General features: G+C 60.4%; 3 protein-coding genes across 3 annotated transcripts; 1 reads left to right on the forward strand and 2 right to left on the reverse strand.

Annotated features, from left to right (window-relative positions):
* Positions 1-117: 117 nt before the first annotated feature.
* On the reverse strand, positions 118-2,620 carry NAT14 (N-acetyltransferase 14 (putative)). The gene is made up of 3 exons (XM_055552761.1): positions 2,564-2,620; positions 2,051-2,166; positions 118-1,268 (listed from the first exon to the last, which is right to left on the reverse strand). The coding sequence occupies exons 2-3, from the start codon at positions 2,120-2,122 to the stop codon at positions 720-722; spliced, it is 621 nt and encodes a 206-aa protein (XP_055408736.1). The 5' UTR covers positions 2,123-2,166; positions 2,564-2,620; the 3' UTR covers positions 118-719.
* A 91-nt stretch (positions 2,621-2,711) lies between these two features.
* Positions 2,712-10,055, reverse strand: ZNF628 (zinc finger protein 628). The gene is made up of 2 exons (XM_055552760.1): positions 9,871-10,055; positions 2,712-6,513 (listed from the first exon to the last, which is right to left on the reverse strand). Exon 2 carries the CDS (start codon positions 6,506-6,508, stop codon positions 3,434-3,436), a length of 3,075 nt encoding a protein of 1,024 aa, XP_055408735.1. The 5' UTR covers positions 6,509-6,513; positions 9,871-10,055; the 3' UTR covers positions 2,712-3,433.
* Positions 10,056-20,718: 10,663 nt separating this feature from the next.
* On the forward strand, positions 20,719-27,231 carry C17H19orf85 (chromosome 17 C19orf85 homolog). The gene is made up of 2 exons (XM_055551237.1): positions 20,719-20,891; positions 26,775-27,231. Exons 1-2 carry the CDS (start codon positions 20,719-20,721, stop codon positions 27,229-27,231), a joined length of 630 nt encoding a protein of 209 aa, XP_055407212.1.

Here is a 27,231-nt window from a genome sequence, read left to right on the forward strand (position 1 = left end):
CCCTGCCCCCAGTCCAGCACACTCCCCCCTCCCAACAATTACTGTCAACCTCGGGAAGGAGGGGCCAGACAAAAGTGGTGGGTGTGGAGGCAGACTGGAAAAGGCATCAGAGAGAGATGGCGCGCAGCGGTTACAGGCTTTATTAACAAACGGGTGTAAAAAACCAGATGGGTCTGGCCGCCCCTCTGGGCTCCCACCTTCCTGGGGAGGGGCTGGCCGGGCCACCCTGTGCCCACCACTCCCTCCCTGGGGCTCTCTCCAGGCAGACAACCCTCCCCTGCAGAGGCTTCGCTCAGCCCCTCTCTGCCTCTGCAGCCTCACCCCCTCCAAGCATGGGCATCGCCCCCCACCCTACCCTCCGGGGTTGGGGGGGCCCTCATCCCTGTTTGGGGTGCCCCTGCGAAGTCCTAACCCCAGTGGGGAGCATACGTGCTCGGCCTCCTCTCCTGCCACATGTCATAACACAAGCGACACAGGCTTGGCAGACAGACAGATAAGATTTCTCCGTGCAGACAGAATCTGAGGCAGGGGTTGGACGAGTTGACCCCTCTAAGAAGTTCAAACACTACGGATGGGCATCAGGCTGTGGCGGGGTCTCTTGCCCTCTGTGGGCCTCAGCTGCTGGGCCCTGGTGGGGGAGGTGGGAAGGATGGTGTGGAAGTGCCTGCACACAGCAGGTGCTCACTAAGTACTGCTTTTCCTCCCACTAGGGTCTGCAGTCACAGTTCCTTGCTGAACTCCCGCACCAGCGTGTAGCCCATGCAGCCCCAGCTCCCCTCGGCCTGGTAGCCACAGCCCTCCAGCATCCCGGCCACGCCCCAGGCTGCCACGGCCACTGGGACCACCAGGCGTGCTCGGGGCTCCCCCATGCCGCCAGCCCAGGCTCGCGCCCGGGACTCAGCAAAGGCCAGCAGGCGCCTGCCTACACCTCGGCGGCGGTGCCAACGGGACACCGAGAGGCGGGTGACCCGGGCCCCATCCCCGGCACTGGAGCCTGGGGCCAGGGCCAGGACCCCGCACACGTCTCCCGAGCCCCTCACTGCCACCCAGGGCCCCCCGAGGCCGCCGGGCGGGGGCAGCGAGCCCCAGCGGGCCCGCAGGCCCAGCTTCATGGCAGCCACAGCCAGGAACACGGGCAGGAGGAGGGCCAGGGCGAAGGAGGCCAGGACGAAGCGAAGGCCGCTGCTGGCTGCAGCCAGGAGGAGCAGGGCCGGTGGCCGGGTCAGCGCGTGAAGGGCCACGCGGTTCTCTGTGTCCTTCACGCCAGCCTGCGGGTAGGAGGAGCAGTCAGCTTGGGGGCTCCCGCCGCCGGCAGGCAGTGGGGGCCGAGGTAGGCCCTGCCTGGGGTGGGAGCAATCGGAGGGGAGGGGACAGCACTGAGCCGGGGCCTGTGGCAGGCGTGCCGCGGTGTGAACACACTGCTGGCTGGCACACTGGGCTCTGAATGTGGGAGCGGGTGAATTAGGAACGGTGGGCACTCCGGGTTCAGCGGAGTTGCAGGCGTGAGGCACCAGGGGAGACTGGACAGAGGAGCCGCCCCACCAAGAGAGGAAGCTGGAAGGGGCCTGGGAGTCCTCGAGGGCCAGGCTTGGAGTAGTAGGAGGCCGGGGCACAGGGCTGAGGGGACGTGGGAAGATGGAAGGGCTTGTACTGCGGGGGGCACGGCTTGGATCTATGGTGGGGGAGCACTAACATCCCGCGTGCCATGTGGCGTGGCCACACACAGACACAAAACCGTTCTCGATCCCCAGGTTAGGGAGAAGGCACTAGAGAGAGGAGGGTCCAAGGCTGGAAGTATCTTAGGAGCAAAAGGTTGCTCTCCAGGGTCACCGCCGGCTCAGGAGGGTGGCTGAAGCCACTCGGGATGCCCCCCACCCCCTTCTGGGCTCCCTGGTGCCCCTCATTCTGTCCCCGCCCCTCCCAAGCTCATTGGTGTCCCCATTCTTTCCCCGCCCCCTGCTGGGCTTTCTAGGGTCCCGCCCCCCACCCCCAAGTGGTACCCTCCGTCCCACGCCCCCCCGGGCTCAGTGGCGCTTCTAATGTCTCTCACCTTCAGCATTTCCAGCACTAAGGGTTTCTCATCTTCCCTCATCTCCCGCACCGACAGGTGGCTGGGGGCCATGGCAGCCCCCAGACTCCCGCGCCCCCAAAGGAGCAGGCGTGCACCTGGCGAAAACAAGCAGGTCAGTGTCAGGAGGACACCTCTTGTTCCCCAAAGTGTCCCAGAGCTGCGGGCCAGCAGCGGCAGCGTGTCCAGGTCAGGACGCGGGATGCTGGCGGCCACCAGGCGAGGGCCGAGACAGGACAGGCTTCCCGGCCAACCCAGCGACCTTCCGAAGCCTCTCGGGTGAAGCCCGCCCCCGGCGGTATTCGGCGACCCACGCCTAAAAGCCTGGTGCCTGCCACCACCGCGCTGCCTCCAGGCCCCGCGGCTGCCCTGGGGGTGAGTGAACCCCCCCAGCCAGGGAAAGGACCGCGCTCCCCGCCCCCAGCGCCCAGAGCGCCTCTGCCCCCCGGCCGCCCCGGAGCAGCGCCTGTCGCAGGAACGAGGACTTTCAGACACCTCTGTGGGTCGCTCCCGCTTTTGACAAGGTGCGAGAGGCAGGGGGCAGGGTCGGGGAGGGGTCGCCGGCGGAAGTGACGTCAGATACGCGCACTAGGGGCGGGGCAGCGCCTGCTCTCGGGCTTAGTAACCGTTGCCAAGCGTCTGGCCGGATAGGTTAGAGCCGGGAGGAGCGGCGGAGAGAGCGGGAGTGCAGGACGCTGGCGGGGGAGGGGGCCTGATGGAAGGGCCTGGAACTGTAGACCGGGTGGAGGCGGGCAGCGGGGCTTACCCAGCGCACCCCCGGCCGGCTTCCCGACGGCCCCTGGTTGCTAAGCGACCTGAGCGCGGGGGTGAGGCCGCGAAGGCGGCTTGATTCCCAATGGCTCCCCGGCTTCCGCGGGCGGGGCCGCTACAGCATCTCAGACCCACAGGTTCCCCAGCTGCCCACCAGGGCTCTCAGTGATCGTCGGGATAAGCATCCCCGCCATCCACTTATTTTTCTGCGCGAGGAGGGGCGCGGCGACTTACAGAAAACAAGTGGCAGAACCGGTGTTCCAGATTCCAGTGCCTCCCCTATACCGTGACCGTTGCGTCCCTTTCCTTTAAAAATGGATAAACAGGGACCCCACATAGGAGCAGCGGCTGGCCCCAAGACGCAAAGCCACCTGCGAACCAGGAAGCCGGAAACCCCCCAGTTTCCAAGTGGTGGCTATGGTCATGACATTGACCTCCCACCCCACCAATAAGAAAAAACACAAGAGAGGGGATTCTGGTCTTTATTAGCAAGCCCAGCCTGCAGCTCCCTCCGCCCAGCCCAGCCCAGCCCAGCCCAGGCGGAGATGGGTTCGGGCCTCTTCATGGGGCGGGAAGAGATACCGGTGGTCCGACTCAAAACGTGTGCACCAGCTGGACCGCGGGCAGAGTCTGGACAATCTGGATGGAGGGCAGGCCCTGTGGGGCCACGCCCCCGGGTGCCGCTCCTGCGGGGACCACTTGTACCATCTGGGGTCCCGGGGCCGCAGGGACGCCCGCAGGAGCAGAGGCTGGGCCAGGCGGTGGGGGCGCCAGCAGCTGCAGCGCAGCGGCGCCTCCACCAGCGCTGCCGTTCTCCAGCAGCTCTGCAGCTGGGGCGCTGCGGATAATGAGCAGCTTCTGTCCGGGCGGGCCGGAGGCTGGCGGCTCAGCCAGCCCCGACGGTAAGGTCTCTACCTCCTGCACACACAGCTGGGTCTGCTCCCCGTCGGCCCCGCTCAGCACCAGCACGCTCTGCAGCCCTTCCTCCGTCTGCAGCGTCTCAAAGAGCACATCTGGGACCACCCCCGGGCCGGCCTCGCCCTCGCCAGGCTCCCCTGGGCCGGGGTCCGCCAGCAACTCCTCGGCTGCCCCGCTCTGAACCACCAGCAGATTAGGCGCCTCGGTGGTCACGGCTCCCCCGCTGGAACTGGACAGCGGACCCGTCACAGGCTGGAGCTGGACCGTGGTCACCTCCTGGGCCGGCTGGAGCTGGACGGTGGTCAGTTCCGGGGCTGGACGAAGGGGCTGGAGCTGAACCCCACTCATTTCCTGCGGGCCTGTCTCCCCACCCGCCACGTTCTGCAGAACTATAAGGCTCTGCCCTCCCACGTTCCCCCCAGCGTTGCTTCCTCTCTGCACGCCTAACCCCCCAGGGCCTGGCAGCCAAACTACTCCAGCCCCCGGCCCAGCTTTCCCCGCAGCCCGCAGGCCCTGCCTGGCGCAGCCGCCCCCCCCAGCGGAGCCGGAGGAGGGCAGCAGGATGAGCTTGGGGGGCGCAGGCGGGGGCGGGGGCGTGGGCGGCTGGACGCTGCTGGGAATCAGCTGCAGGCCCTGAGCCGTCTGAACCAGGAGAAACGTCTGTGAGTTGGGAGCGGTGGGGCCGGGGGCCGCGGCCGGGGCTGTCCCCCCGGCCACCTCTAGGGAGAGCGTGGCCTGGAGGTGGGGGAGGACGTGCACATCCTGGGTGGCCGACGGAGCAGGGGCGGCGGCCAGCGGGGCCGGGGGCTGGGGGCCGGCTGCGGGGGCATGCGTCCTCAAGTGCCGCTGCAGGTAGGCGGCCATGACGAAGCTGCGGCCGCAGACTGGGCAGGTGAAGGGCCGCTCGGCTGAGTGCGTGCGCTGGTGCAGCAGCAAGTTGGAGGAGTGTGTGAAGGTCTTGGGGCAGAGCGGGCAGCGGAAGGGCCGCTCGCCCGTGTGCACGCGCTGGTGCTGCCGCAGGTTGGAGGTCTGCGCGAAGCTTTTGCCACACACGCCACAGGCGTGGGGCCGCTCGCCCGTGTGCACATGCCGGTGGCGCCGCAGGCACGACGTGTTGCGGAAAGCCTTGCCGCACTCGCCACAGGCGTAGGGCCGCTCGCCCGAGTGCAGCCGCAGGTGGTACTGGTAGTGCGAGGACCACTTGAAGGTGAGGCCGCACTGGCCGCACGTGAAGGCGCGCAGGCCCGTGTGCACGCGCTGGTGGATGGCGAGCAGCGACGAGCGCTTGAAGGCCTTGCCGCACTCGCCGCACTGGTAGGGCCGCTCGCCCGTGTGGTCCCGCAGGTGGTAGCGCAGCCCCGAGGAGCCCTTGAAGGCCTTGCCGCACTCGGCACATTTGTAGGGCCGCTCCGCTGAGGCCGGCGCAGGCGCGGGGGCCGGCGGGCCGGGCACTGGCCCCAGCGGTTCCTGCGGGCAGGTGACCTCGGCGGCCTCGGCCTGGGGGGGCGGGCGCCCGGCCGCGGCCTCCTCCACGTGGCTCTGCTGATGCGCCAGCAGGCTGGCCAGCTGCGGGAAGGCACCGTCACAGCTGCCGCAGCGGAACGCCTGCCCACCCGCCACCCCGTGGCTGTGCTGGTGGCGGGAAAGGCCGGCCACCGTCCGGAAGGACTTCCCGCAGGGGAGGCAAGCAAAGCCAGGGGCAGCGGCGGTGGCAGGAGCAGGCTGGGGCAGCGGGGACCGCGGCGGCGGTGGGTGGGCCTTGGGCGCCTCGGAGGGCGCGGCAGCCGGCGGGGGCGGCGCCTCGGGCCCTGGGCACGGCTGGTGCTCCAGGAGCAGCTCCTCGCTGCCGAAGCCCAGCTCGCAGCCTTCGCAGCGGTACACCAGCTCCACCGTGGTCTCGGCTGCGGCCAGGAAGAGCTCGGGCACCACGGGCGGGGGCGCGGGCGGGGGCGGGGCGGGCGGGCTGGGCGGCGGCAAGGGCCGCTGCAGGTAGGCGTCGGAGACCAGGACCTTGCCACCGGCGGCGGGCTCGCGCGGCGGAGGCCCGGGGCCAGCGCCCGGGGCAGGGGCAGTGGCGGCGCCGCCGTGTGTGCGCTGGTGCAGCAGCAGGTTGGAGGAGTGCGTGAAGGTCTTGGGGCAGAGCGGGCAGCGGAAGGGCCGCTCGCCCGTGTGCACGCGCTGGTGCTGCCGCAGGTTGGTGCTCTGCGTGAAGCTCTTGCCGCACACGCCGCAGGTGTAGGGCCGCTCGCCCGTGTGCACGTGCCGGTGGCGCCGCAGGCTGGACGAGTTCTTGAAGGCCTTGGGGCAGTCCGGGCAAGGGTAGGGCCGCTCGCCCGTGTGCTGCCGCAGGTGGTACTGGTAGTGCGAGGACCACTTGAAGGCCAGGCCGCACTGGCCGCAGGTGAAGGCGCGCAGGCCCGTGTGCACGCTGCGGTGGATCTGCAGCAGTGACGAGCGCTTGAAGGCCTTGGGGCAGTCGGGGCACTGGTATGGCCGCTCGCCCGTGTGGCCCCGCTGGTGGTAGAGCAGCGCCGATGAGCCCTTGAAGGCCTTGGGGCAGTCGGGGCACTTATAGGGCCGCTCGCCTGTGTGCGTGCGCTGGTGGTGCAGCAGGCGGGATGACCAGCGGAAGGACTTTCCGCACTCCCCACACTCATACTGCGCCGGCGGGGCGGGGGCCACAGGCCCGGGCTTCTCACTGGCCCCCTCGGCGGTCGAGGCCGGTGCCATGTCCACGTGGGAGCCGACCATCACACCTGGGGAGGGACGCGGGGTCAAGGCAGGCCGGGGGCTCCCCGCACCTCCACTCACACACCGGACCATCGCAGCCCCACACCCACAGGCTGGCCCTTTCAGAGGCAGGGAGCACCTCCCTTCGGACAAGGAGGCTGCTGCCCGCGATGGAGGCTGCCCGCGAGAGGCCTTGGGTGCTCAAGGGGAAACTTCGGGCATAGTGGGAGGAGCTGGTCACTCCCTGATACGGGGCATCCCCTCCAAGAGGCTGGAGGGCTCTCTGCCCCGTCCCCCTAAAGACAGGCGTGTCCTTAAAGGACGCCGGGTCTCTAGCGCCCTGGCTCCAGATCCTTCGGTCAGCTCCCTCTAAAGACCTCCTCCTCCATCCTGCCTTAGTACCTGCTCCCACTGCCGAAGCCCTTTCCCTCTAAACCAAGCCTCTCCGACACCTACTCTCCATCGCTACGCATTCTGCTCCAGCGCCCCCTTCTGACGGCTGAACCCCAAACCAACCACGGACCCTGCAGCCCGCACCCTAGCCCCCATCCAGACCCTCGCCACCCCTTACCCAGTATACGGTGCTGCTGGTGACCTGAAGCCACCTGGCCTCGTCTCCCTGCGCATCCAATCCCAAGGATCTCAAAGCTCCCTCCCCATCGCCCTGCACTGCCCACCAGGTGACACCTGGCGCGTCTTCTCTCCTCTCCTCTCTCCTGTCCCCTCTTGCTCTTAGCCGGTGGAGCCTGCCACTGACCCTGTGGCTGAGAAAATAAAAGCAACCAGAACAGAATGCTCCCACAATGCAGCAATTACACCCGTGGTTCTCAACGAGGCCATGCGATCTGCACGCCCCCCACTATGCCCCCACCCCAGGGGACATCTGGCCATGCTTGCAGACTGGGTTGGCTGTGTCGACTGGAGGGGCAGGGGCCAATGTCATCTAGTGGGCAGCGGTCAGAGACTCTGCTCCACGTCCTAAATGCACGGGACAGAACCACTCACCCCTAAACAGCAAAGAGCCATCAGTTCAAAATGCCAGGGGTGCTGAGGCTGAGAAACCCTGAACTGCCCCCCACCCCTGCCATCTGCCTCCTGCCTCTGGGCCAAAGACTCAGACTTTCCTCACCTCCTGGACCGTCCCCGTCACTGCATCCAAGGGCTAAGTCTCCCATCTTTAAAAAGAACAAAGACCCTTCACCCCACTTCCTCCTCCAGCTGTGGCCTCCTTTCTGTCTCCGTGCAAAGCCACCCCCAACATGCCATCAGTACACCCTTCCTCCCATCTCAAACCCTGCCAACCAGACCCTCCCCCACTCTCATGGCCTCCACGGTGCTAAAGCCAGTGGTCTCTGCTCAGTGGTCAGCAGACACCGTGGTTCTCTCTCCTTGAACCACTGCCCTGGCTTCTGGGCTCCCCGCTCTCCTCACCTGCCAGCCCTTCTCTGTTTCGGGTGGCAGTCCTATTGTGAATACTGGAGAGTCCAGGGCTCTGCCAGCCTTCCTCTTCTGCACCCACCCTCTCCCTTGGGGCCCCCACCACTCCTGGGACTCCACAATCTACAAACGGGACCATTCCGAAACTCCTCTCCACTTGACACCTGACCTTGGACACCTACACCCCTGCTGGGCGCCTAAGAGACACCTCACACTTAGGCCCCACACCCAGCTCCAGCTTCAATTTCTGTTCCTGCTGTCTCCCCTGTGTCCCGGCCCGCTGCAAATCTCTCTCTCACCCCCAGTCTTCTCCATCTCGGAAAACAGCTTTGTTTTTCCTCAGGCCAAAAGTCCCCGGGCACCCTCGACTCCTCTCTCTCTCACTCTCTCTGACCAGTCCATTAGCTGACTCCCCTATTCTGGCAGGAGCATCGCTGGAATCTGACAATTCTCCTAGTTCCCATCCTTACTCTTCTCACCCCCAGCCTGTTCCCAACACAGAGGCTGAATGGAAACTGCTGACACAGACCATCTCATTGCTCTGTGCTAAAGGCTTCCACAGCTCCCATCTGACAGCAGAAGACAGATCCCTCCCCAAAACCTACAGACTTCCCACGGCCTGTGGCCTCCTCCCCTCCCTGACTCTCTGCCTGCTGGCCTCTCCAACCCTCACAGCTCCCTGCTCAAGGGGCCGCGGCAGGCATGCCAGCTCCCACCTGGGACCCTCACACAGGCCCCGGCCTAGAAGCCCCTTTCCTCCCTCACCTCCAAGGCTTTGTGGAAACGTCATCTCCGGGAGGTATTCCCTGATCACTCTACTAAACTCTGCAGTCCCTGCCAACACGCTGCAATCTCTTTCTCTGCCTTGTTATACCCCCCGCCATGGGGCTTATCACTTTCTGTCCGACTCTTTGCGACCCCATGGACTGTAGCCTACCAGGCTCCTCCGTCCATAGGATTCTCCAGGCAAGAGTACTGGAGTGGGTTGCCGTTTCCTTCTCCAGGAGATCTTCCCAACCCAGGGATCGAACCCGGGTCTCCCGCATTGCAGGCAGACGCTTTACCATCTGAGCCACCAGGGAGACCGCTACCACTTTCTAACCTACTTCATAATCACAGTTTCCTAGCATCAGAGCTGTTGAGATCTGGGGCTGGTCGGGGGTCCAGGGGTCTGTTCCCTGCACTGCAAGTTGGTCAGCCCCTGGCCTCTGCCCACTGGATGCTAATGGCATCTTGTTCACTGTTGCTTCCCGGCGCCTAGAGTCTGGAATGCATCTGCCACAGAATGAGTGCTCGGTGAACACATCTTGAGTGAAACAAAGCGGGGCATCCTCTCTGCACAGGCCATAAAGATCCCCTTTGAGAAAACATGAGCGACCCCTTTGAAATGGAAGCACCTCCTTTTAAGAGACTACCCCAGGAAGCTGCACGTGTCTTTCAGAAGGCAGCATGCCTTAAGAAGACAGCCGTGCTCTGGAAGGGACCGGACCCTGCTGATCCGGTCAACAGCAACCCGTCAAGAGGCCAGGCCACACCCTTCCATCAGGCCCGACTTCCCCTTTAAGAGGGTTCTGCGCCCGCGTACCCACCTATCTTGCTGAGCTAAACTAGGGACTTGCTTTGAAGCCACTAGGATTCAGAAGCTTTTTCCTTCAGCGTGTGGGACACTGTCAGCGGCCTTTAAGAGGCGAATTCTTTCTGGGGGTGCGGGGTGGGGCAGAGGGGCGATGGGAGAGGGGAGAGCTAAAGAACTGCACTACCTGCCCCGACCCTTTAAAGAGCGATCCCTTGCCCTTTAAGAGGGCGGGGCCAGCCCGGCGGACAAAAGTCGGAGGTGAGGCAGCGCCCTTCCCTTTAAGGCACCCCTTCCGGTTTCACGTTCGCCGTTTCCCCCAACGTCTCCGCCCTCCGGTCCCTCCCCCACCCCCGCCCCTCCGGTCTCTCACCTGCGGCCCCGACCGGGGAACGAGCGGAGGCGGCCCAGGGCCCTCCCGCAGGGGTCGACGGGAAGGCAGGGCCCCGGCGGCGGCGGGGCGGGAGCGGGGGCCGGGGAGGGGGCGGGGGCGCGCTCCCTCCCAACGGCCCCCGGCGCGAGGCACCCAACCTTTATCGGCGGCCTCTCGCGCACACAAACCCCGACGTCGCCGCCGGTGCGTCAGGACGCCACGTGCGCCGAGGCCCCGCCCCTCCACCCCATTGGCCGCCGGCGGCCGCGGCGATCTCGGGCGCTTACGGCGCGTAGCATCCTGGGAGTGGTAGTTCTCCCGGAAGCCCGACCACCGATCGGATCCATGAAGCGGTCGCTGGGATAGGACCAAGGCCCGGCAAAGTCGGGTCGGGGCGCGGGGTCGGACGTGTCTCTTTACTAGCATCGACTCCCTCTTGTCTGTGATAGATTCCCGAGCAGGTGTCGCCCTGTCGCTCCTGGCCCACGCCCAGGCCCTCGGGGTTCCCGTTACTCCCATGAGGGAAACCGAGGCCCGCAGTGCTGGCAGTTGCGGGCGTCTGTCGCCTGCTCGCGAGTGCGGCTGTCGGGCAACCTGGGCCTGGCTTTGCAGGGGGCTCGCCCAGGGCACTAGGGACTCCTGGGGGCCTTGGGACCGCCGGGACCGTTCTGAACCCCGTGTCTGCCCTTACCATGTTCACCAGCCTCCAAGCCACACCGGCTTTTCTGCGGGCCCTCCAGCCCAGGTTCTCAGCCAGGGCACTACTGACATCTGGGCTGACCTCTCCTTGCTGTGGGGGCTGTCTTGTACCTTGCAAGCTGGTTCAGCCTGGCCCCCACCCACCAGAGGCCAATAGGGCTCCCTCTACCACACCTTAAGACGGCCCCCTCCAGACCTGGCCACAGTCCCCTGGTTGAGAACCACTGTTCCAAGGCAACTCCCCTCAGCCCTGATGGACATGCCTCATGCCACCCCGTACCCCATCCCTTCTCAATTCCTACTGGAAAGTCGCTGTGTTAGGGATAGTCATTCAGGTAGCTGCAGATAGGGAAACCTAGGAAACTTTGGGAGGCCACTGTAAGTTGATGATCACTTAAGAAAGTTACTGGACCATGTTCCCTCCCCCGTATTCCTTTACCTGTAAGATTGTAGCTCACCTAATCCTTGGTGGCAGGGAGGGGCGTCCCTGGTGGCTCAGATGGTAAAGAATCCACCCGCAATGCAGGAGACCTGGGTTTGATCCCTGGGTTTGGGAAGATCCCCTGAGAAGGAAATGGCAACCCGCTCCAGTATTCTTACCTGGAGAATGCCATGGACACAGGAGGCTGGTGGGTCTTCACTCCCTGGGGTTACAAAGAGTCCCTCACAACTGAGCAACTTTTTTTTTTAATCCTTGGGGGCAGAGCTCTCTCACCTGCCTGTTTTCACCTCTTACAAGCATCCTATATTAATAACTCTACTTCTTCCTATCACTCTGTCTCTCACTGAATTCTTTCTATGATGAGACCTCAAGATTCTGAGTTTCATTAAGTCGTGAGACCAGCTGTGTGATCTTAGTTGGAGGATTGTGGGTTTGGGCCGGGTTCCAGTCCCAAGCAGAGGTGAACGGTTTCCCCTTTGCTAGGTGGGGGTCCCATTACATGCTCATCTCTGCTCCATGTCAGAGGGGTGGGGTCTGCCTTTGCCACCCAGGTGTCTCCAACAACCAACAAGGGGTCCTGTCAGGAGCAGGCAGCACTCTTGAATAAGTGAAGTTCTACAGCCTCCCAGATGGTTGGACCATAAAGAAGGCTGAGCACCTCAGAATTGATGCTTTGGAATTGTGGTGTTGGAGAAGACCCTTGAGAGTCCCTTGGACTGCTAGGAGATCCAACCAGTCTATCCTAAAGGAAATCAACCCTGAATATCCATTGAAAGGACTGATGCTGAAACTCCAATACCTCGGCTACCTGATTTGAAGAGCCTGATTCTGGAAAAGACTGAGGGCAGGAGGAGAAGGGGGCGACAGAGGATGAGATGGTTGGATGGCATCACCAACTCAATGGACATGAGTTTGAGCAAACTCCGGGAGACGGTGAAGGACAGGGAAGCCTGGCATGCTGCATGCAGTTCTCGGGTCACAAAGAGTCTGACTCGACTTAGTGACTGAACAACAAAAGACAGTTCCCCAAGGCCCTCAGGCAGGCTGGGACTTGGGTTATCTGAGTGGTCAGACCTACCCTGCCCAGCAGGGTCTTTATGAAATCCCCACCTAAACATTGCTCTCCCTTTAGCTTTTCTTTACCTCCCCTGCCAGAAAAGAGGCCCTGGAGGGACACCTGAGCAGAGCACTGAACGGTCCAGGAGGACGAGGGGAAGGCTAGGGAGAAGCGAAAGCTGCAGGCCGCGCCCCCGGGGCTCTGTATCCCCGGCTCTTCCACGCGCCAGGCCCCGCCCCCTGACCTGGGCTTGGGAAAGGAGGGAGGAGCCCCCGGGAGCAACAGGATCCCGTTCTCTGGGGGCCTGGGGCTTCCTTGGGGAAGGGAAAATAAAATCTGCAGATCTGGCAGGCTCATTTTCAAAGCAGCAGTAACAGCCCTGTGGGGCGCCTGACGGAACGCCGGCACCGTGTCTGGCTCCCCGAGGACACGCGCGGGAGGAGCCTTGCCCCCCACCAGCCATGCCTGCGCTGGAGCCCTCACGGAGCCTTGACTGTGGACCCCTCGGCACAACCCTGCGCCAGACGTCACGGGTCCTGACCCAGAGGGGCCAGCTGACACAGACATCACAGGAGGTCATCAGAGGCACCCGGTCCAGGCTCCAGAGCCTCCAGACCCTCAGTCGCGACCCACGACCCTCCCCCGGCTTCGCTCTAAGAACTGGGACATAGTCACACGGGGCGGGGGGCGGGGGCGTGGGGTGCAGCAAAAGTTGGGCCCCAGTGAGTTTACAAAGTGTTAGTCGCTTCAGTGGTGTCAGACTCTTTGTGACCCCATGGACTGTAGCCCCCAGAATCCTCTGTCCATGGGATTCTCCAGGCAAGAGTATTGGAGTGGGTTGCCATTTCCTTCTCCAGGGGATCTTCCCGACCCAGGGGTCTAACCCCAGTCTCCTGCATTGAAACTCTTCACCATCTGAGCCTCTACAGGAGATGAGGGGTGGCAATAAACAGGACATAATAAATAATGCATATCCTATGGCTATGTGCTGCTAAGCATCTCAGGGGAGGAAACAGCAGGAGAGATGGGCAAGGGCATGTGTCCAGGGCTAGGGGCAGGTGGTGAAGGCTCCACGGAGAACCAAGCCAACGTCTGGACATCTGCCTCTCCAGTCCTCAGGTGGGATCTTGGTTCCCAACCAGGGGCTGAACGCCAGGGATGGAACTTGCACCCCCTGCAGTGAAAGCATGGAGTCTTAACCACTGGGCCAGCAGGGAAGTCCCCCAAGGCATCCTTCTTTCTGGCCAAGGACACCCTGCCCTAGTGCTTTACAGGGGGAGGGACCCCCCCCAAGGAGATCAGGGGTCCTGTCCAGCCCCAGTGCCTCGAGCCCCCCGCCTGGCCAGTCGGGTGGACGGTTCTTCCCAGGGGGACAGGGCTGAGGGAGGCCCGCAGTCTTTGAAGGTGGCCAGGACCTGGGGAGCACAGGGATCACTCCTGCCCCAAAGGCCCTGCGTGCGGCGGGGGTGTCCCTCACTCCTGTGACCCATTCTCAGCATGTGCAATCAGGGGTCCTCATCAGCTGACTTTGAGTTAATCTATAGGAAACGTGAGAGTTCATTTCATGTGTAACCTTGATAGGACCACAGGCTGCCCAGCAGTTAAACATGATTTCTGGATGTGTCTGTGAGGGTGTTTCTGGCAAAGTTTGCATTTGGATCAGTAGACTGAGCGGAGCTGGGGGCCCACCCGCATGTGGGTGGATGCCATCTGATCCACTGAGGGCCTGAACAGAACCAAAAGGTGGAAGGAGGTGGACTTCACTCTCTGCCTGACGGTCTGAGCTGGGACACTGCTCTCTGCCTGCACTTGCCACTCCTGGTTCTCGTGTCTTCAGACCCAGGCTGGAGCCTGCAACATCAGCTCTCTGGTTCTCAGGCCTTTGGACAATACCACGGCTTTCCTGATATGCCGATGACACCATCCTAATGGCAGAAAGTGAAGAGAAACTAAAGAGCCTCTTGATGAAGGTGAAAGAGGAGAGTGGAAAAAGCTGGCTTAAAATTCAACATTCAAAAAACTAAGATCATGGCATCCAGTCCCATCACTTCATGGCAAATAGATGGGGAAACAATGGAAACAGTGACAGACTTTATTTTCTTGGGCTCCAAAATCACTGCAGATGGTCACTGCAGCAATTAAATGAAAAGATGCTCTTTGGAAGAAAAGACCAACCTAGACAGCATATGAAAAAGCGGAGAGACATCACTTTGCTGACAAACATCCATCTAGTCGAAGCTATGGTTTTTCCAGTAGTCCTATGAGAGTTGGACCATAAAGAAGGCTGAGTGCCAAAGAATTGGTGCTTTCAAACTGGTGTTGGAGAAGACTCTTGAGAGTCCCTTGGACTGCAAGGAGATCAAACCAGTCAATTCTAAAGGAAATCAATCTTCACTATTCATTGGAAGGACTGATGCTGAAGCTGAAGCTCCAATACTTTGGCCACCTGATGTAAAGAACTGACTCACCTGAAAAGACCCTGATGCTGGGGAAGATCCAGGGCAGGAGGAGAAGGGGACGACAGAGGACGAGATGGTTGGATGGCATCACCGACTCAATGGACATGAGTTTGCACAAACTCTGGGAGATAATGAAGGACAGGGAGGCCTGGAGTGCTGCAGTCCCTGGGGTTGCAAGGAGCCAGACATGACTTAGCGCCTGAACAACAGCAATAGGGACACTGCTCATATTGGGGCTTCCCTCACAGCTCAGTTGGTAAATCATCTGCCTGCAATGCAGGAGACCCGGGTTTGATTCCTGGGTCAGGAAGATCCCCTGGAGAAGGAAATGGCAACCCACTCCAGTATTCTTGCCTGGAGAATCCCATGGACAGAGGAGCCTGGTGGGCACAGACCATGGGATCGCAAGAGTTGGACATGACTTAGCAACTAAACCACCACCACCACTCATATTGGACTACAGCCCACTCAACTGACCTCCTTTTCATTTAATTACCACTGTAAAGACCTTATCTGTGAACATAGTCACATTCTGAGGTAGGGTGGCTGGGACTTCAACACACGAGTTCAGGAAGGCATAATTCAACCCATCCCTCTTCTCAGAAGAAGAGATATGAAACAAACGTGACAGCGTGGGCGCCTCTGGGTTATGGGTTGAGGACACCAGGAGCCTCTCATCTGTAAATGTTTACAATAAATGCTACGGGGAACAGGGACTTCCCCAGTGGTCCAGTGGCTGAGACTCCACGCTCCCAATGCTGGGGGCTGGGGTTCAACCCCTAGTCAGGGAAGTAGATCCCACATGCCGTAAGAGCTTGCATGCCACAACTAAGACCTGGCACAGATAAAGAAAGAAAGAAATATTTTAAAAAGAAAATATTATGGGGACAAAGTCCCCCTTGGACTGGGTTGAGGGAGGCAGCATATGACGGGGTGGAGGCAGGGAGGGAGAAGCCTTGTCTGGGCTCCCAACGGGGTCCTGACACCCCTTCCACACACCAGAGAGGGATGTAGGGGCAGGGTCAGCAAGGCCAGCAAAGGAGGTTTGGGGCAGGGCCCTGAGCCCCGGAAACTACCTCTGTCCCAAACCTTCCATGGCTCCCATCACTCTTGCACTCATAACACAACTCCTGCCTAGCCTACAAAGCCTCACGTGTCTGGCCCCTGACCACTTCTCTGACTTCATCTCCTCACATCGCTCTCTCTCTCTCTCTCTCTCACTCCTTCCCTTCAAGCTTACTCCTGCCTCAGGGCCTTTGCACACACTGTGCCCTCTACCTGGGAAGCTCCTGGTTGCCACCCCTTGCATTAGGGTTGCCAGACAATTATCACCTTCTCAGAGAGGGTTTCTCTACCTGAAGCATCACCCCTGCCTGCAACTTCCTGTCCAGCCTCTGCATCTTCATGGCACCTCTGGAACCGTAATTTCTAGTTTACAGATGGCTCCCTCCCAGACTCCTGCAGGGACAGACTGTGCTTGTCTTGTTCACCACTGCATCCTGAGTCCCTGCACACAGCAGGTGCTGCATAAATGCTTGCTGACTGACTCCATGCACCCTCTACCACCAGTTCCGAGAGCTGGGATAGGAGAAAGGAGTCTGTGAATACTTTCTCATACCTGAAAGGGCAGGTCCTCAGATGAAGCCAACCCCCAGCTGCGGGGGACTTTCATTAAGGAAGGAGACAGGGGGGCTTCCCCGGTGGTTCAGTTAAAGGATCCACCTGACAATGCAAGAGATTCGGGTTTGATCCCTCATCCGGGAAGATTCCCACATCCCACGGGGCAACTAAGCTCATGCACCACAGCTGTTGAGCCCGTGCTCTAGAGTTGGGGAGCCACAACTATTGAAACCCTCATGCTGCAAAGCCCCACCTCTGCAACAAGACAAGCTGGCCCAACGAGAGGCCAGAGCACTGCATCTAGAGAAGGCCCACGCAGCAATGAAGACCCAGCACGGCCAAAAATAAATGCATTAAAAAAATTATTTTTAGGAAAGGAAGGACGCGGGGGACTTCCCTTGGTGGTCCAGTGGCTAAGACTGCTCCCAATGCAGGGGCCTGGGTCCCAGTCAGGGAACTAGACCCCACATGTCGCAGCTGGAAGATCCCGCATGTGCAACTAAATAAATAAATTTATTTAGTGCGCCCAAATAAATAAATATTTTTAAAGACTTTTTTTGCCTTTTTTTTTTTTTTTTTAAAAAGGGACGGAGACAAGAGGAAAAGGAAAGAGGCTCAAAAGTGCAAGCCACACACACCCTGGAGCGTCCCTCCCTCAGGACATCCCAAGGCCGGCCTCGGACGTTGGCGCCCCCTAGTGGGCCATCCAGGCGACACCCTGCCGGCGGGCCGCCCTCCCACGGGGACCGAGTGGTCAGCAGTTGTTGCCTGTGACCCTTGATGGCTTGGATGTGAGTCCGCTCCTGGAGCTGGGCTGGCAAAGATCATGCCAGCCATGCAGGGGCAGCCCTTTGCCTGTCCTGGGGCCTGAGCTCTGACCTCTAACCCTGCAGAGACCTGGGGGGGTCCACTCCCCCCAGCACCCTGCTGCCCAGGCATTCTGGACTTTCCCCTCTGGGCCTGAGAGCAACAGGTCAGGAAACCTTCCAGGCCTACCTAGCTAGGACACCACATGCCTGTCCAGGACACGTGTGCGCGCACACACACACACACACACACACACACACACAGTCGGCCCAGATCAAGACGGAGACACATTCAAAGTCTGAGCGATGCTCTGGAGATGGTGACAGGTGGTGACAGAGACAGCAAGACAAGCCAGAAGCACAGAGTGGGGGGCGTCATCAGAGACACTGCAAAGGAGAGAGGTGCAGACCCGGGGCGGCAGGAGAGCTGGGCGCAGAGGAGGAGAGAGCATCGGTGACACAGAGCCAGCCCTGGGGTCAGGGAGACTCACAGACGGACAGTGAGAGGGCCGGGGCGGGTGCAGGAGGCCCAAGATGCCGCCAGGCGGACCCGACGCCCAGGCCCGCGTGCTGCGTCCAGGCTGCCCTGTCCCTGACCGTGGCGTGGCACACAGGTGGCACTGGGGGTGGGAGGGACAGCACTCAACACACTGGAGCTGTGGCTGGTGTGGGTGATACGGGGCATCTGGCCCAACCTCTGCTACTGGCCGCACTGGCTGCAGCTCTCAACACACTGCCAGGGGGACTGGACCTCCAGCAATGTTGCTGGCTGCCTGCTGCTGGCACGGGTCGCCTGCCCCATGCAGGCCGCCACACTCAGTGCCCGCTGCTACCGTGCTGCGGCTGGCCTGGTGCCCCCTCTGAGCCCGTTCCCCGGCTGGGCTTCGGCCACTGCCCACTGGGCTGCCACCTGGGGCATGGCTGGATGATGAACGGGCCCGGGAAGCAAAGGCCTGGATTCGGGCATTGTTTAGTCGCTAAGTCGTGTCCAACTCTTTGTGACCGTGTGTACTGTAGCCCCCCAGGCTCCTCTGTCCAGTCCATGGGGTTTCCAAATTCAAGTTCAAACCCCATCTTTGCCACTGAGTCACTGTGGGAGTTTGGGGGATTTCTCCCTGGGCCACCTTCTCATCCCCATCTTACCAGAATGTGACAGTTGGACCCTAAAGAAGGCTGAGTGCCAAAGAGTTGTTGCTTTCCAGCTGTGGTGCTGGGGAAGACTCTTGAGAGTCCCTTGGACTGCAGGGAGATCCAACCAGTCCACCCTAAGGGAAATCAACCCTGAATATTCCTTGGAAGGACTGATGCTGAAGCTGAAGCTCCAATACTTTATGCTATATCCCATCTCGTAGCTCTCATTTCAAAAGGACGGCTTGCTAAGCATTCCCAAGAGGCTCCATTCTCTCACTACCAGGACCTGGGTTCAATCCCTGGTCTAGGAACTAAGATCCCTCAAGCATCTCTGCCAAAAAAAAAAGGGGGGGGGGGGACCTCCTATAATATATATTCTCTTCTTGAGCCGTTTTATAGTTGTTTATAATTTGTTACTGATAATATTACCTGGGAATCGTTCAGGGGGGAATTTATAATGGATGGACTTAGAAATAACATATTTTAGTATTTAACGACTGAGAGCTTTTTTTTTTTAAGATTAATTTATTTATGTTTGGCTGTGCCGGTATTGGTTGCTTCCTCCGGTGGCGGTGAGCAGGGGCTGCTCTCCAGTTGCGGTGCGCTGGCTTCTCACTGCAGAGGCTTCTCTTAGGGCAGGGCCCGGCACTCGGTGTGCGGCCTCCGTAGTTGCTGCACGTGGGCTCAGTCCTTGCGTTTGCCGGGCTCCAGAGCGCAGGCTCAGTAGTTGCGGTGCGCTGGCCCAGTTGCTCGGCGGCCTGTGGGATCTTCCCGGACCAGGGATCAAACCTGCATCCCCTGCGTTGGCAGGCAGCCTCCTCACCGCTGAGTCATAAGGGAAGCCCTATGAGAGCTTTCAGAAAGTTCTTCGTTTCCCTCCTGAGAGCTTTTTCCCGACATGCGTTAAATCCCAGCTCAGTTGCCGTGACTTTGGGTGCACGTATGCCCTGACCGCAGTTTCTCCTTCAGGAAACAGGGACACTCATGCCTTCCTGTGCGTGCCCGGGGGCAGGGGGCCTCGCCAAGGGGCAGCGTGTCAGGCACTGGGGACCCTGGGGTCTCCTCACCGTGCTGTGTCCGTCTGTCTCCCTGCCTGGATGCCGGCTAACCCCGCCTCCGCCCCGGGCAGCCCCGGGCTCGGCCTCAGAGGCTGCAACCACTGACCCAGTTGCCGTGGCCTCCAGGGAGAGCCCGGGAGGAGCCATCACTGGGGCCAAGCCTCGCCCTCTGTGGCCTAAAGCTGCCAACGTCCTAACCCGCGGCACCTGCAACCACGTGACTTACGTGGCGAGCAGGACTTGGCGGACGTGGCGGAGTTAAGGATGCGAAGAGGATGCGAAGAGTGGGAGGTTATCCGGGGTAACCTGGTGAGTCCCTATGACGGGGGACAGGAGGGGCGGGGTCAGAAGGAGACGTCGGAGGAGGACTCACTTAGGAGACGTAGGCAGGAGCCACAAGCCAAGGACTCTGGGCGACCTCAAGACGCCGGGAAAGGCAGGAGCAGACCCTCCAGAAGCAACGCCCTGACCTCAGCTCAGGGGACCCAGCGTGATCCTGACCTAGAACTGCAGGGGAAGCCATGTGCATGGTGTGAAGCCATCAGCTTTGCGGCCACGTGTTGGGGCCTCCACTGGGCTCATGAACCTCCCAACACAAACTCCCACAGGTCTTCTCAAACGCGGAGAGGCCCCTCCCACACCAGCCAAGGCCCCAGGAGCCAGCCCTTCCTCCCTATCTCCTCCAGGGCCAGCCCCCCAGCCCCTCAGTGAAATGCCTGGGGGGAAGCCAGGCCTGGGTCTCTGCTTCCCTCCCGGCCCGTCTGGCTGGCATCCCCTCGCCCACCTGAGCAGCCAGGCCCAGCCTGCAGGCAGTCCCCACCCCTCTCCCCTGCTCACTCAGAAGCTGAGGTGGGAAAGGCCGGGTTTGGGAGTCAGCCCCCCCAGATGCCAGCCCCCCACAGCTGTTAGGCCCTGGGCAGAGCAGGCCTCCCTGAGCACCTGGAGAGGTGGGGGGAAGGCTTGGGGAGGCGGCATGGCGGGGGCTGGGCAGACGTGGGGTGTCCGCCCCACAGCTGGAGGCGCTCAGCACCCTCCCAGGGGCACTGCCCGCTCCCTCTGGGCGCTGGGCACCCAAGCCTCCCTGAGCCCCCTCCCCTGGGCTGCAATTACGGGTCCTCCAGGCTAATCGCTGGGGTTGACTTGCTCCTGGCCCCGCTTCCCTAATGAGGCTTTTGTCCCCTTAATTGGCCATCTCCAGGCGCTTTTCTCTGACCCCCCCACCTACGCTGCCTGTCCCAGATCCCAGGCCCAACTATGTGCTAATTGGGCCTTTGAGGGGGGCACACAGAACGACCCCTCCCCTCCCTGCCCCCTGGCCGGCCTATATCAGACCCCCACCTATGGGCTCCTCACACCTCAGGGCCCGGGTGAGGGCACAGGACGGTTCCGATTCCCTGGGCCCTGCTCCGCCAACTGAGGTCCCCCCTCCCTGTATGGTCCCCCACCCCCCGTCTCTCTTCCTGTGCCCCTCCCTGGCCCTGGGCCCCCAGCCCCAGCTGCTCCTCGCCCCTCGCAGATTTGCGGGGGTGGCTGCTCTCTGATCAGCATTGTGGAGAGCCACTCCGTCACCCCAGCCATGCACCCCGGGGCTCCCACAGGCCCTGGAGTCTCCGAGGCAGGCCCCCGGGAGCTGTGCGCCTTCGTGAGTGGGGCGGCTGCCCACGTGCTGCGCGCCCTGCACCCGCGGCGGGCCAGGCCCCTCAAAAGGAGGCCCAACCACAGGCGGTTCCTACACAACCAGATCTGCAGGTGAGGGGGGCAGGGTGGGAGGGGGCTGGGAGGGGCCGGGGTGGGACCCAGGCCCAGACAGCACAGAGCGGAGGGGACCCCGGGGCCAGATGCACCCAACATGCACCTATGGAGTGCCGACTGTGTGCCCGGCCCCAAAGACCCATCCGTAGGAAGCAAAGTTCTCTGCCTCGGGAGTTCCCTGGCGGTCCAGTGGTTAACCCTCTGTGCTTCCACTCAGGAGGCGTGGGTTCAATCCCTGGTCCGGGAACCAAGACCCTGCATGCCGCGGGCATAGCCAAAAAAACTCTCTGCTTCATGGAGTTTGTGTTCCAGTGGGGAGGCAGCTGATAAGGGACTGTAAAAATAAAGAAGTGGGACCTTCCCCGACGGTCCAGGGGTTTTTACCTTCGCCTTCCAGTGCAAGGGGTGCAGGTTCGGCCCCTGGGCAGGGAGTTAAGAGCCCACATAGTGTGAAAGTGAAAATGTTAGTCGCCCAGTCACGTCCCACTCTGTGTAGCCCTGCAGACTGTAGCCGCCAGGCTCCTCTGTCCATGGGATTCTCCAGGCAAGAATACTGCAGTGGGTAGCCTTTCCCTTCTCCAGGGGGTCTTCCCGACCCAGGGATCAAACCCGGGTCTCCTGCATTGCAGGCGGATTCTTTACTGTCTGAGCCACCAGGGAGGCCCAAGATCCCACATACCTTGCGGCCAGAAAAAAAAAACAAAAACAAAAAACATAAAACAGAAGCAATATTTAACAAACTCAATAAAGACTTAAAAAAAAATAAAGAAGTGAATGACACCATACGAGGCTACAACGTGCCAGGATGGCTAGTGAAAGGATCCAGACGTGGAAGGCCCCCTTCTGTGCGAGTCCATTCCTGTGAAATATCCAGAATGGGCCCAGCCACAGAGCACGAAGCAGGTTGGTGGGTGCCAGGGGCTGGGGGCTGGGCTGGGGAGACATGCCTAACAGGTGCCAGGTCTCCTTCTGGGATGTGATGGAAAGTTCTGGAACTAATTAGAGGGGGTGTTTGCACAACATCAGTAGTGTACTGAAGGCCACTGAATTGCATGCTTTAAAATGGTTCCTTTTAAGTGCTGTGAATTTTACCTCAGTTTTTACAAACAATAGGGCTTGTTTGAAGGTGGTGAGTGCTGCCGAGGGCGTGCTGGGGGCGGGCTGGCATTTTAGGAAAGGTGTCCAGGAGGGCCTCCCTGGGGAGGGGAGAGAGTAGCCCTGCGGAGATGAGGGGGGCAGCCCTGGAAAGGGGCGCACTGCAAAGGCCCAGAGGTGCCAGGAAGCAGGCCTGGGAAGGCTGGAGCAGAGTGAGGGGACGGACTCAGGTTCAAGACAGAGAAGGGACTGATCGGGGGGACCTCGTGGGCCCCGGAGGGACTTGGGCTCTGGGTGGGGATGTGGTGGGGTCTGAAAGGACCCCCAGGTTGTCGATTGGGGATGCAGGCAGCTAGGGATGGTGGCGGCTCAGACAATGGAGGCGGGGTCCGACTCCGGGGCGGTTTGAAGGCAGCGTCTTTCTAACCCACACACCATGCACACTCGGCCTCTCTCCTGCTCAAGTACCCCCTCCCGTGGCTCCCGTGGCCCTCAGCACAGAGGCTCTGCCCTGCCAGCCCCTGTTTCCTGCCAGCCGCAGCTCCCCACCTAGCTCTGCACCAGTCAGCCTCTTGCGGGAGCCACACCTTACCCTGTCTCCGGGCATGTGGATGGAGACCTCTGCTCCTCTGGGTCTCTGCCCAGCCTGTCCACGCCCACACACCCACCCGGGCCTGTGCTCGCCCCTCACCCTGTGACAGTGACCATTTTTTGAGGCCGCTGTGTGCCAGGTACACTGTCCTAAGGCCCTGACATACGCTAGGTCGCTTACCACTCCCACAAACCTGCACTGTGGGCTCTCTGTTTTCCCTGTATTACTGACGGGGAGCTCAGAGAGGTGCAATGACTTGTCCAAGGCTACACAGCTAGAGAGGTGAGACAGTTGTAAGGCAGTCTGAGTCCATGCTGTGGACCACTCTGTAGTCCTGCCTGGGTACAGCATCTCAGGGACTGGGTGGTGAGGGCGATGGTGGCGATGGTGATGAGGATGAAGATGATGATGGTGATAATGATGAAGGTGACGGTAAGGACGATGGTAGTGATGGTGATGGTGGTGATGGTGATGGTGGTGAGGATGGTGATGGTGATGAGGATGAAGATGATGGTGGTGATAATGATGAAGGTGACGGTAAGGACGATGGTAGTGACGGTGATGGTGGTGGTGATGGTGAGGGTGATGATGGCGATGGTGGCGATGGTGATGGTGCTGAGGCTGAGGTGATGGTAAGGATGAGAGTGGTGGCTATGGGAGCTAAAACCTATCGGACACTTCCCACGTGCCTGGCACTGTTCTAAGTGCTTTAGTTTTGGCCCCCGATGCCATTACAGTGAGCATAAGCTCAGGAATCGCTGACAGCAGCCCCAGGAGGCGGGTGCTCTCACAGTCCTCCCTTTTCAGATGAGGAAACAGGCACAGAGCGGTGAAGTGACTTGTCCAAGCCCCTGATTTTCTGCAGGTGGGTGGCTCTGGGGACTCGCCCCAGGAGATCCTGGACCACACGTGAATGAGTGGGAGCCTCCTGCCCTAACCGCTTCTCCCCTGCCGCAAGCGGCCTTCCTCCTGGGAGCCCAGGATGGAAGACCCACCTGCCCCCAAACACGGTCTGGCCCCACGTTCCAGAGCCGGCCTCCTCACCAACTGCTCAAGGACCCCTCCCCACCTTCAGCCTGCCCCCCAGCCTGGACATCACGGCGATGCCGCCGCTTGGCACCCCGCCACCACCCCCCAGCTCCCTGCCTGTCCTCCCTGCCCCCCAGAGCCAGCTTCGGCAGCACAGACCTCCCCCCCTCCCCACAGCTGCTCTGCCCCAGGCTCCGCAGCGGAGGCCCAGGCCGCCCACAGTGAGCACATCCCCCTGGGCATGCAGGCACGGCCCAACAAGATCCAGGGCAGGAGTGAGCTCCTATCGCATCTCCCCACCCACGCCCTCCTCTCTCCGGGTCCCCTCAGGCCCCGCTCCCCCGGGATCCCCCTCCACCCACGCTAGAAATTGTTTAACTCCGTGTGAAAAATTTTCAAACTTGCAGAAAAGTCAAAAGACAGTTGTCTGATGCAGCAGCTCCTTTATTGAAACTTTAATTCTTTATTTGGCAGCTCTGGGTCTCAGTTGCGCCCTGAGGCATGGCGTGCGGGGAATCTAGCTCCCCAACCAGGGATCGAAACTGGGGCCCCGGCTTTGGAAGCACAGTATGTCTTAGCCACTGGACCACCGGGGAAGTCCCATCAGATATATTTTCTAAAATTAATTAACTTTTATTTATCTTCGCGGCTGTGTGGGTTTCTCTCTAGATGAGGCGAGCAGGGGCTCCTCTCTAGGTGCGCGCCTGGGTTTCTCATTGCCGCGGCTTCTCTCCTTGGGGAGTAGGAGCTTCGCGCACAGGCTCAGATTGTGGTGCTCCGGCTTACTTTCTCCAGGGCATGTGGGGTCTTCCCTGATCAGTGACCCAGCATGCTGTCTTAGTCACTGGACCACCAGGGAAGTTCCGACGGATACATTTTTAAATAAACCTTTCCCTGCAGGTTTAACGTAGTACAAAAAAAATGCACACATCATCCGTGCAGAGCTTAATGAATTTTTCCCAAAGGGGACCTGCTGATAAAATCAACATTCAGATCTAGTAACAGGGCATTTCTTGCCTCCAGAGATCCTAGTGGGATCTCCTTCCCATGAGTCGCCATCCTGACGTTTCTCCCTGTTGATCGAGTTAGCCTGGTTTTGAACTTTATTTCTATGGTGTCACGCACTGACTGGGAGAAGGCAATGGCACCCCACTCCAGTACTCTTGCCTGGAAAATCCCATGGACGGAGGAGCCTGGTAGGCTGCAGTCCATGGAGTCGAAAAGAGTCGGACACGACCGAGCGACTTCACTTTCACTTTTCATTTTCATGCACTGGAGAAGGGAACGGCAACCCACTCCAGTGTTCTTGCCTGGAGAATCCCAGGGACAGGGGAGCCTGGTGGGCTGCCGTCTATGGGGTTGCACAGAGTCGGACACGACTGAAGTGACTTAGCGGCGGCAGCAGCATGCACTAAGTCTCACTGCTTTTGTTCAACACAATGTTTTTGTATTCATCTGCTGGAACATCCACGATCAAACATGACAGACTGGGCGGGGCACTGAGGACAACCTCAAGATTCTGGAGCCTCAGGCCCCAGACCAAGGTGCTGGCGGGGAGAGGCCTCCTCCTTGGCTTCTCCTGTGGTCATTCCTCTGTGTGTCATCTCCTCCTCCTGGGTTAGGAACCACCCTGATGATGTAATTTTGACTTAATCACCTCTCTAAAGACTCCATCTCCAAATGCAGTCACGTTTTGAGGCCCTGGGGCTTCCCTGGTGGCTCAGTGGTAAAGAATCTGCCTGCGATGCAGGCAACCTGGGTTCAATCCCTGGGTTGGGAAGATTCCCCTGGAGAGAGAAATGGCAACCCACTCCAGTATTCTTGCCTGGAGAATTCCATGGACAGAGAAGCCTGGTAGGCTACAGTCCATGGGGTTACAAACAGTCAGACATGACTGAGTGACTTTTTACTTTCTGAGGTGCTGGGGGTTAAAACTTCAACATATCAATTTTAGGGGGACACAGTGCAGTGCGAGATCCACCTGCATTGCTCCTGAGGGGGTAGGAATACTGGGGGAGACCTGTGCAGTGGCTACTGCAGTCATCCAGGGCGGCCAGGGACTCCAGCCAGGGGTTGGTGGCGATCCTGAGAGGGTTGGTGGAGATGCAGATTCATAGCCCTTTAGGAAGCAGAATCCACACGGCTTTGATGTTAGAGTGGCGCTGCCAGTCCACAGAGTGCCTTTGTGCAAAAAAAAAAAAAAAAATTGTGAAGGCACCTCTTAAGACATTTTTTACTTCTCCATGTTGGAATATGGTCAGAATAAATCTAAATGCCAAACATACCAGGATTTCCTGGTGGCTCAGTGGTAAAGAATCCTCCTGCTAATGCAGAAGTCATGGGTTCGATCCCTGGTCTAGAAAGATCACACAGGCCTCGGGGCAACTAAGCCCACGCACCACAACTGTTGAGCCTGTGTCCAGAGCCAGGGAGCCAGGACGACTGAGCCTCACGCTGCAACTACTGAAGCCCGTGCACCCTAGAGCCTGTGCTCTGCAACCAGAGAAGCCACCGCAATGAGAAGCCCGCACACCCTGACTAGAGAGGAGCCCCCGTGCGCCTCAAGGAAGGAAAGCCCTCACAGCAACGAAGACCCAGCATGGACAAAAATAAATAAATAAATATTTTTAAGTGTGCACAGTGTTGGACGGGACCTGCCTCCTTGTGCAACGCACAAGCCCCACAACTGTTCATAGCTTCCCAATGGATGGGGTGGAAAGTGAAACAAAGGGTTAGTTGATCAGTTCTGTCTGACTCTGCGACCCCATGGACAGTAGCCCGTCAAGCTCCTCTATCCATGGGATTTCCCAGGCAAGAATACTGGAGTGGGTTGCCATTTCCTTCTCCAGGGAAATCTTCCCCACCCAGGGATCGAACCTGTGTCTCCTACATTGCAGGCAGATTCTTGCATGCTAAGCCTGTTTTCAACCACTGAGCCATACCCCCAGGCCTTGCAGGCAGATTCTTTACCATCTGAGCCACCAGGAAAGCCCATGGATGGGGTTAGAGACACTGAACTGTGGGACTCAAGAAAACGGACCCAGGGCAGAGACAGTAGCATAAAGACAAGTGGGGAGGGAGAGCAGAGACACATCACTCCTGGGATGGCAGACGGGAGGGGATTTCTTCATGGTCACCCCTGTAACGCCCGGCTCTTTCCGCAGGCAGTTTGCCAAGATCGAAGCTGCCACCCAGCACCTGGCCATGTCCATTCTGTCCCAGGAGGCGCCTCCCCAGAGACCGCCGCCCCAGAGGCCGCCCCCACCACCTCCCTCCCCCTTCCTGGGCGTGGCCTGTGCCGTGGCGCCCACCGAGGCACTGCATGCTGGCCCCAGCCTGAGTCTCGCTGCCCTGGACGCCTCCACCCTCGACCTCTTTGAGGACATTGCGCTCCCCCCAGCGTGTCCTTCAGCGCCATCTGACCTGTCCCTCTGTGTGCTGGGCCAGCCGGCCCTGAGGCAGGACACACGGCTCTACGATCCCCTGCTCCCTCCACCGCGTTCCCTGGGGGGAGGGGAGGAGCTCTTGGCTTCTGAGGGTCGCTGGGGGGGCAGGTGGGAGGTGTCTTGTGCCTGCCCTTCTCAGGGTACCCCTGCAGGCTGGGGGACCTACTTCCCATGA

The sequence above is a fragment of the Bubalus kerabau genome, chromosome 17, assembly GCF_029407905.1.
Source record: "Bubalus kerabau isolate K-KA32 ecotype Philippines breed swamp buffalo chromosome 17, PCC_UOA_SB_1v2, whole genome shotgun sequence".
Classification (NCBI taxonomy): Eukaryota; Metazoa; Chordata; class Mammalia; order Artiodactyla; family Bovidae; genus Bubalus; species Bubalus kerabau.

Excerpts from the sequence above, each read along its gene's own strand:
- NAT14 (XM_055552761.1), bottom strand. The coding sequence starts at position 2,122 with ATGGCCCCCAGCCACCTGTCGGTGCGGGAGATGAGGGAAGATGAGAAA. Across the intron at positions 1,269-2,050 it reads TAGTGCTGGAAATGCTGAAG|GCTGGCGTGAAGGACACAGA; the intron begins GTGAGAGACATT and ends TCCTACCCGCAG.
- C17H19orf85 (XM_055551237.1), top strand. The coding sequence starts at position 20,719 with ATGCACCCCGGGGCTCCCACAGGCCCTGGAGTCTCCGAGGCAGGCCCC. Across the intron at positions 20,892-26,774 it reads CTACACAACCAGATCTGCAG|GCAGTTTGCCAAGATCGAAG; the intron begins GTGAGGGGGGCA and ends CTCTTTCCGCAG.
- ZNF628 (XM_055552760.1), bottom strand. The coding sequence starts at position 6,508 with ATGGTCGGCTCCCACGTGGACATGGCACCGGCCTCGACCGCCGAGGGG.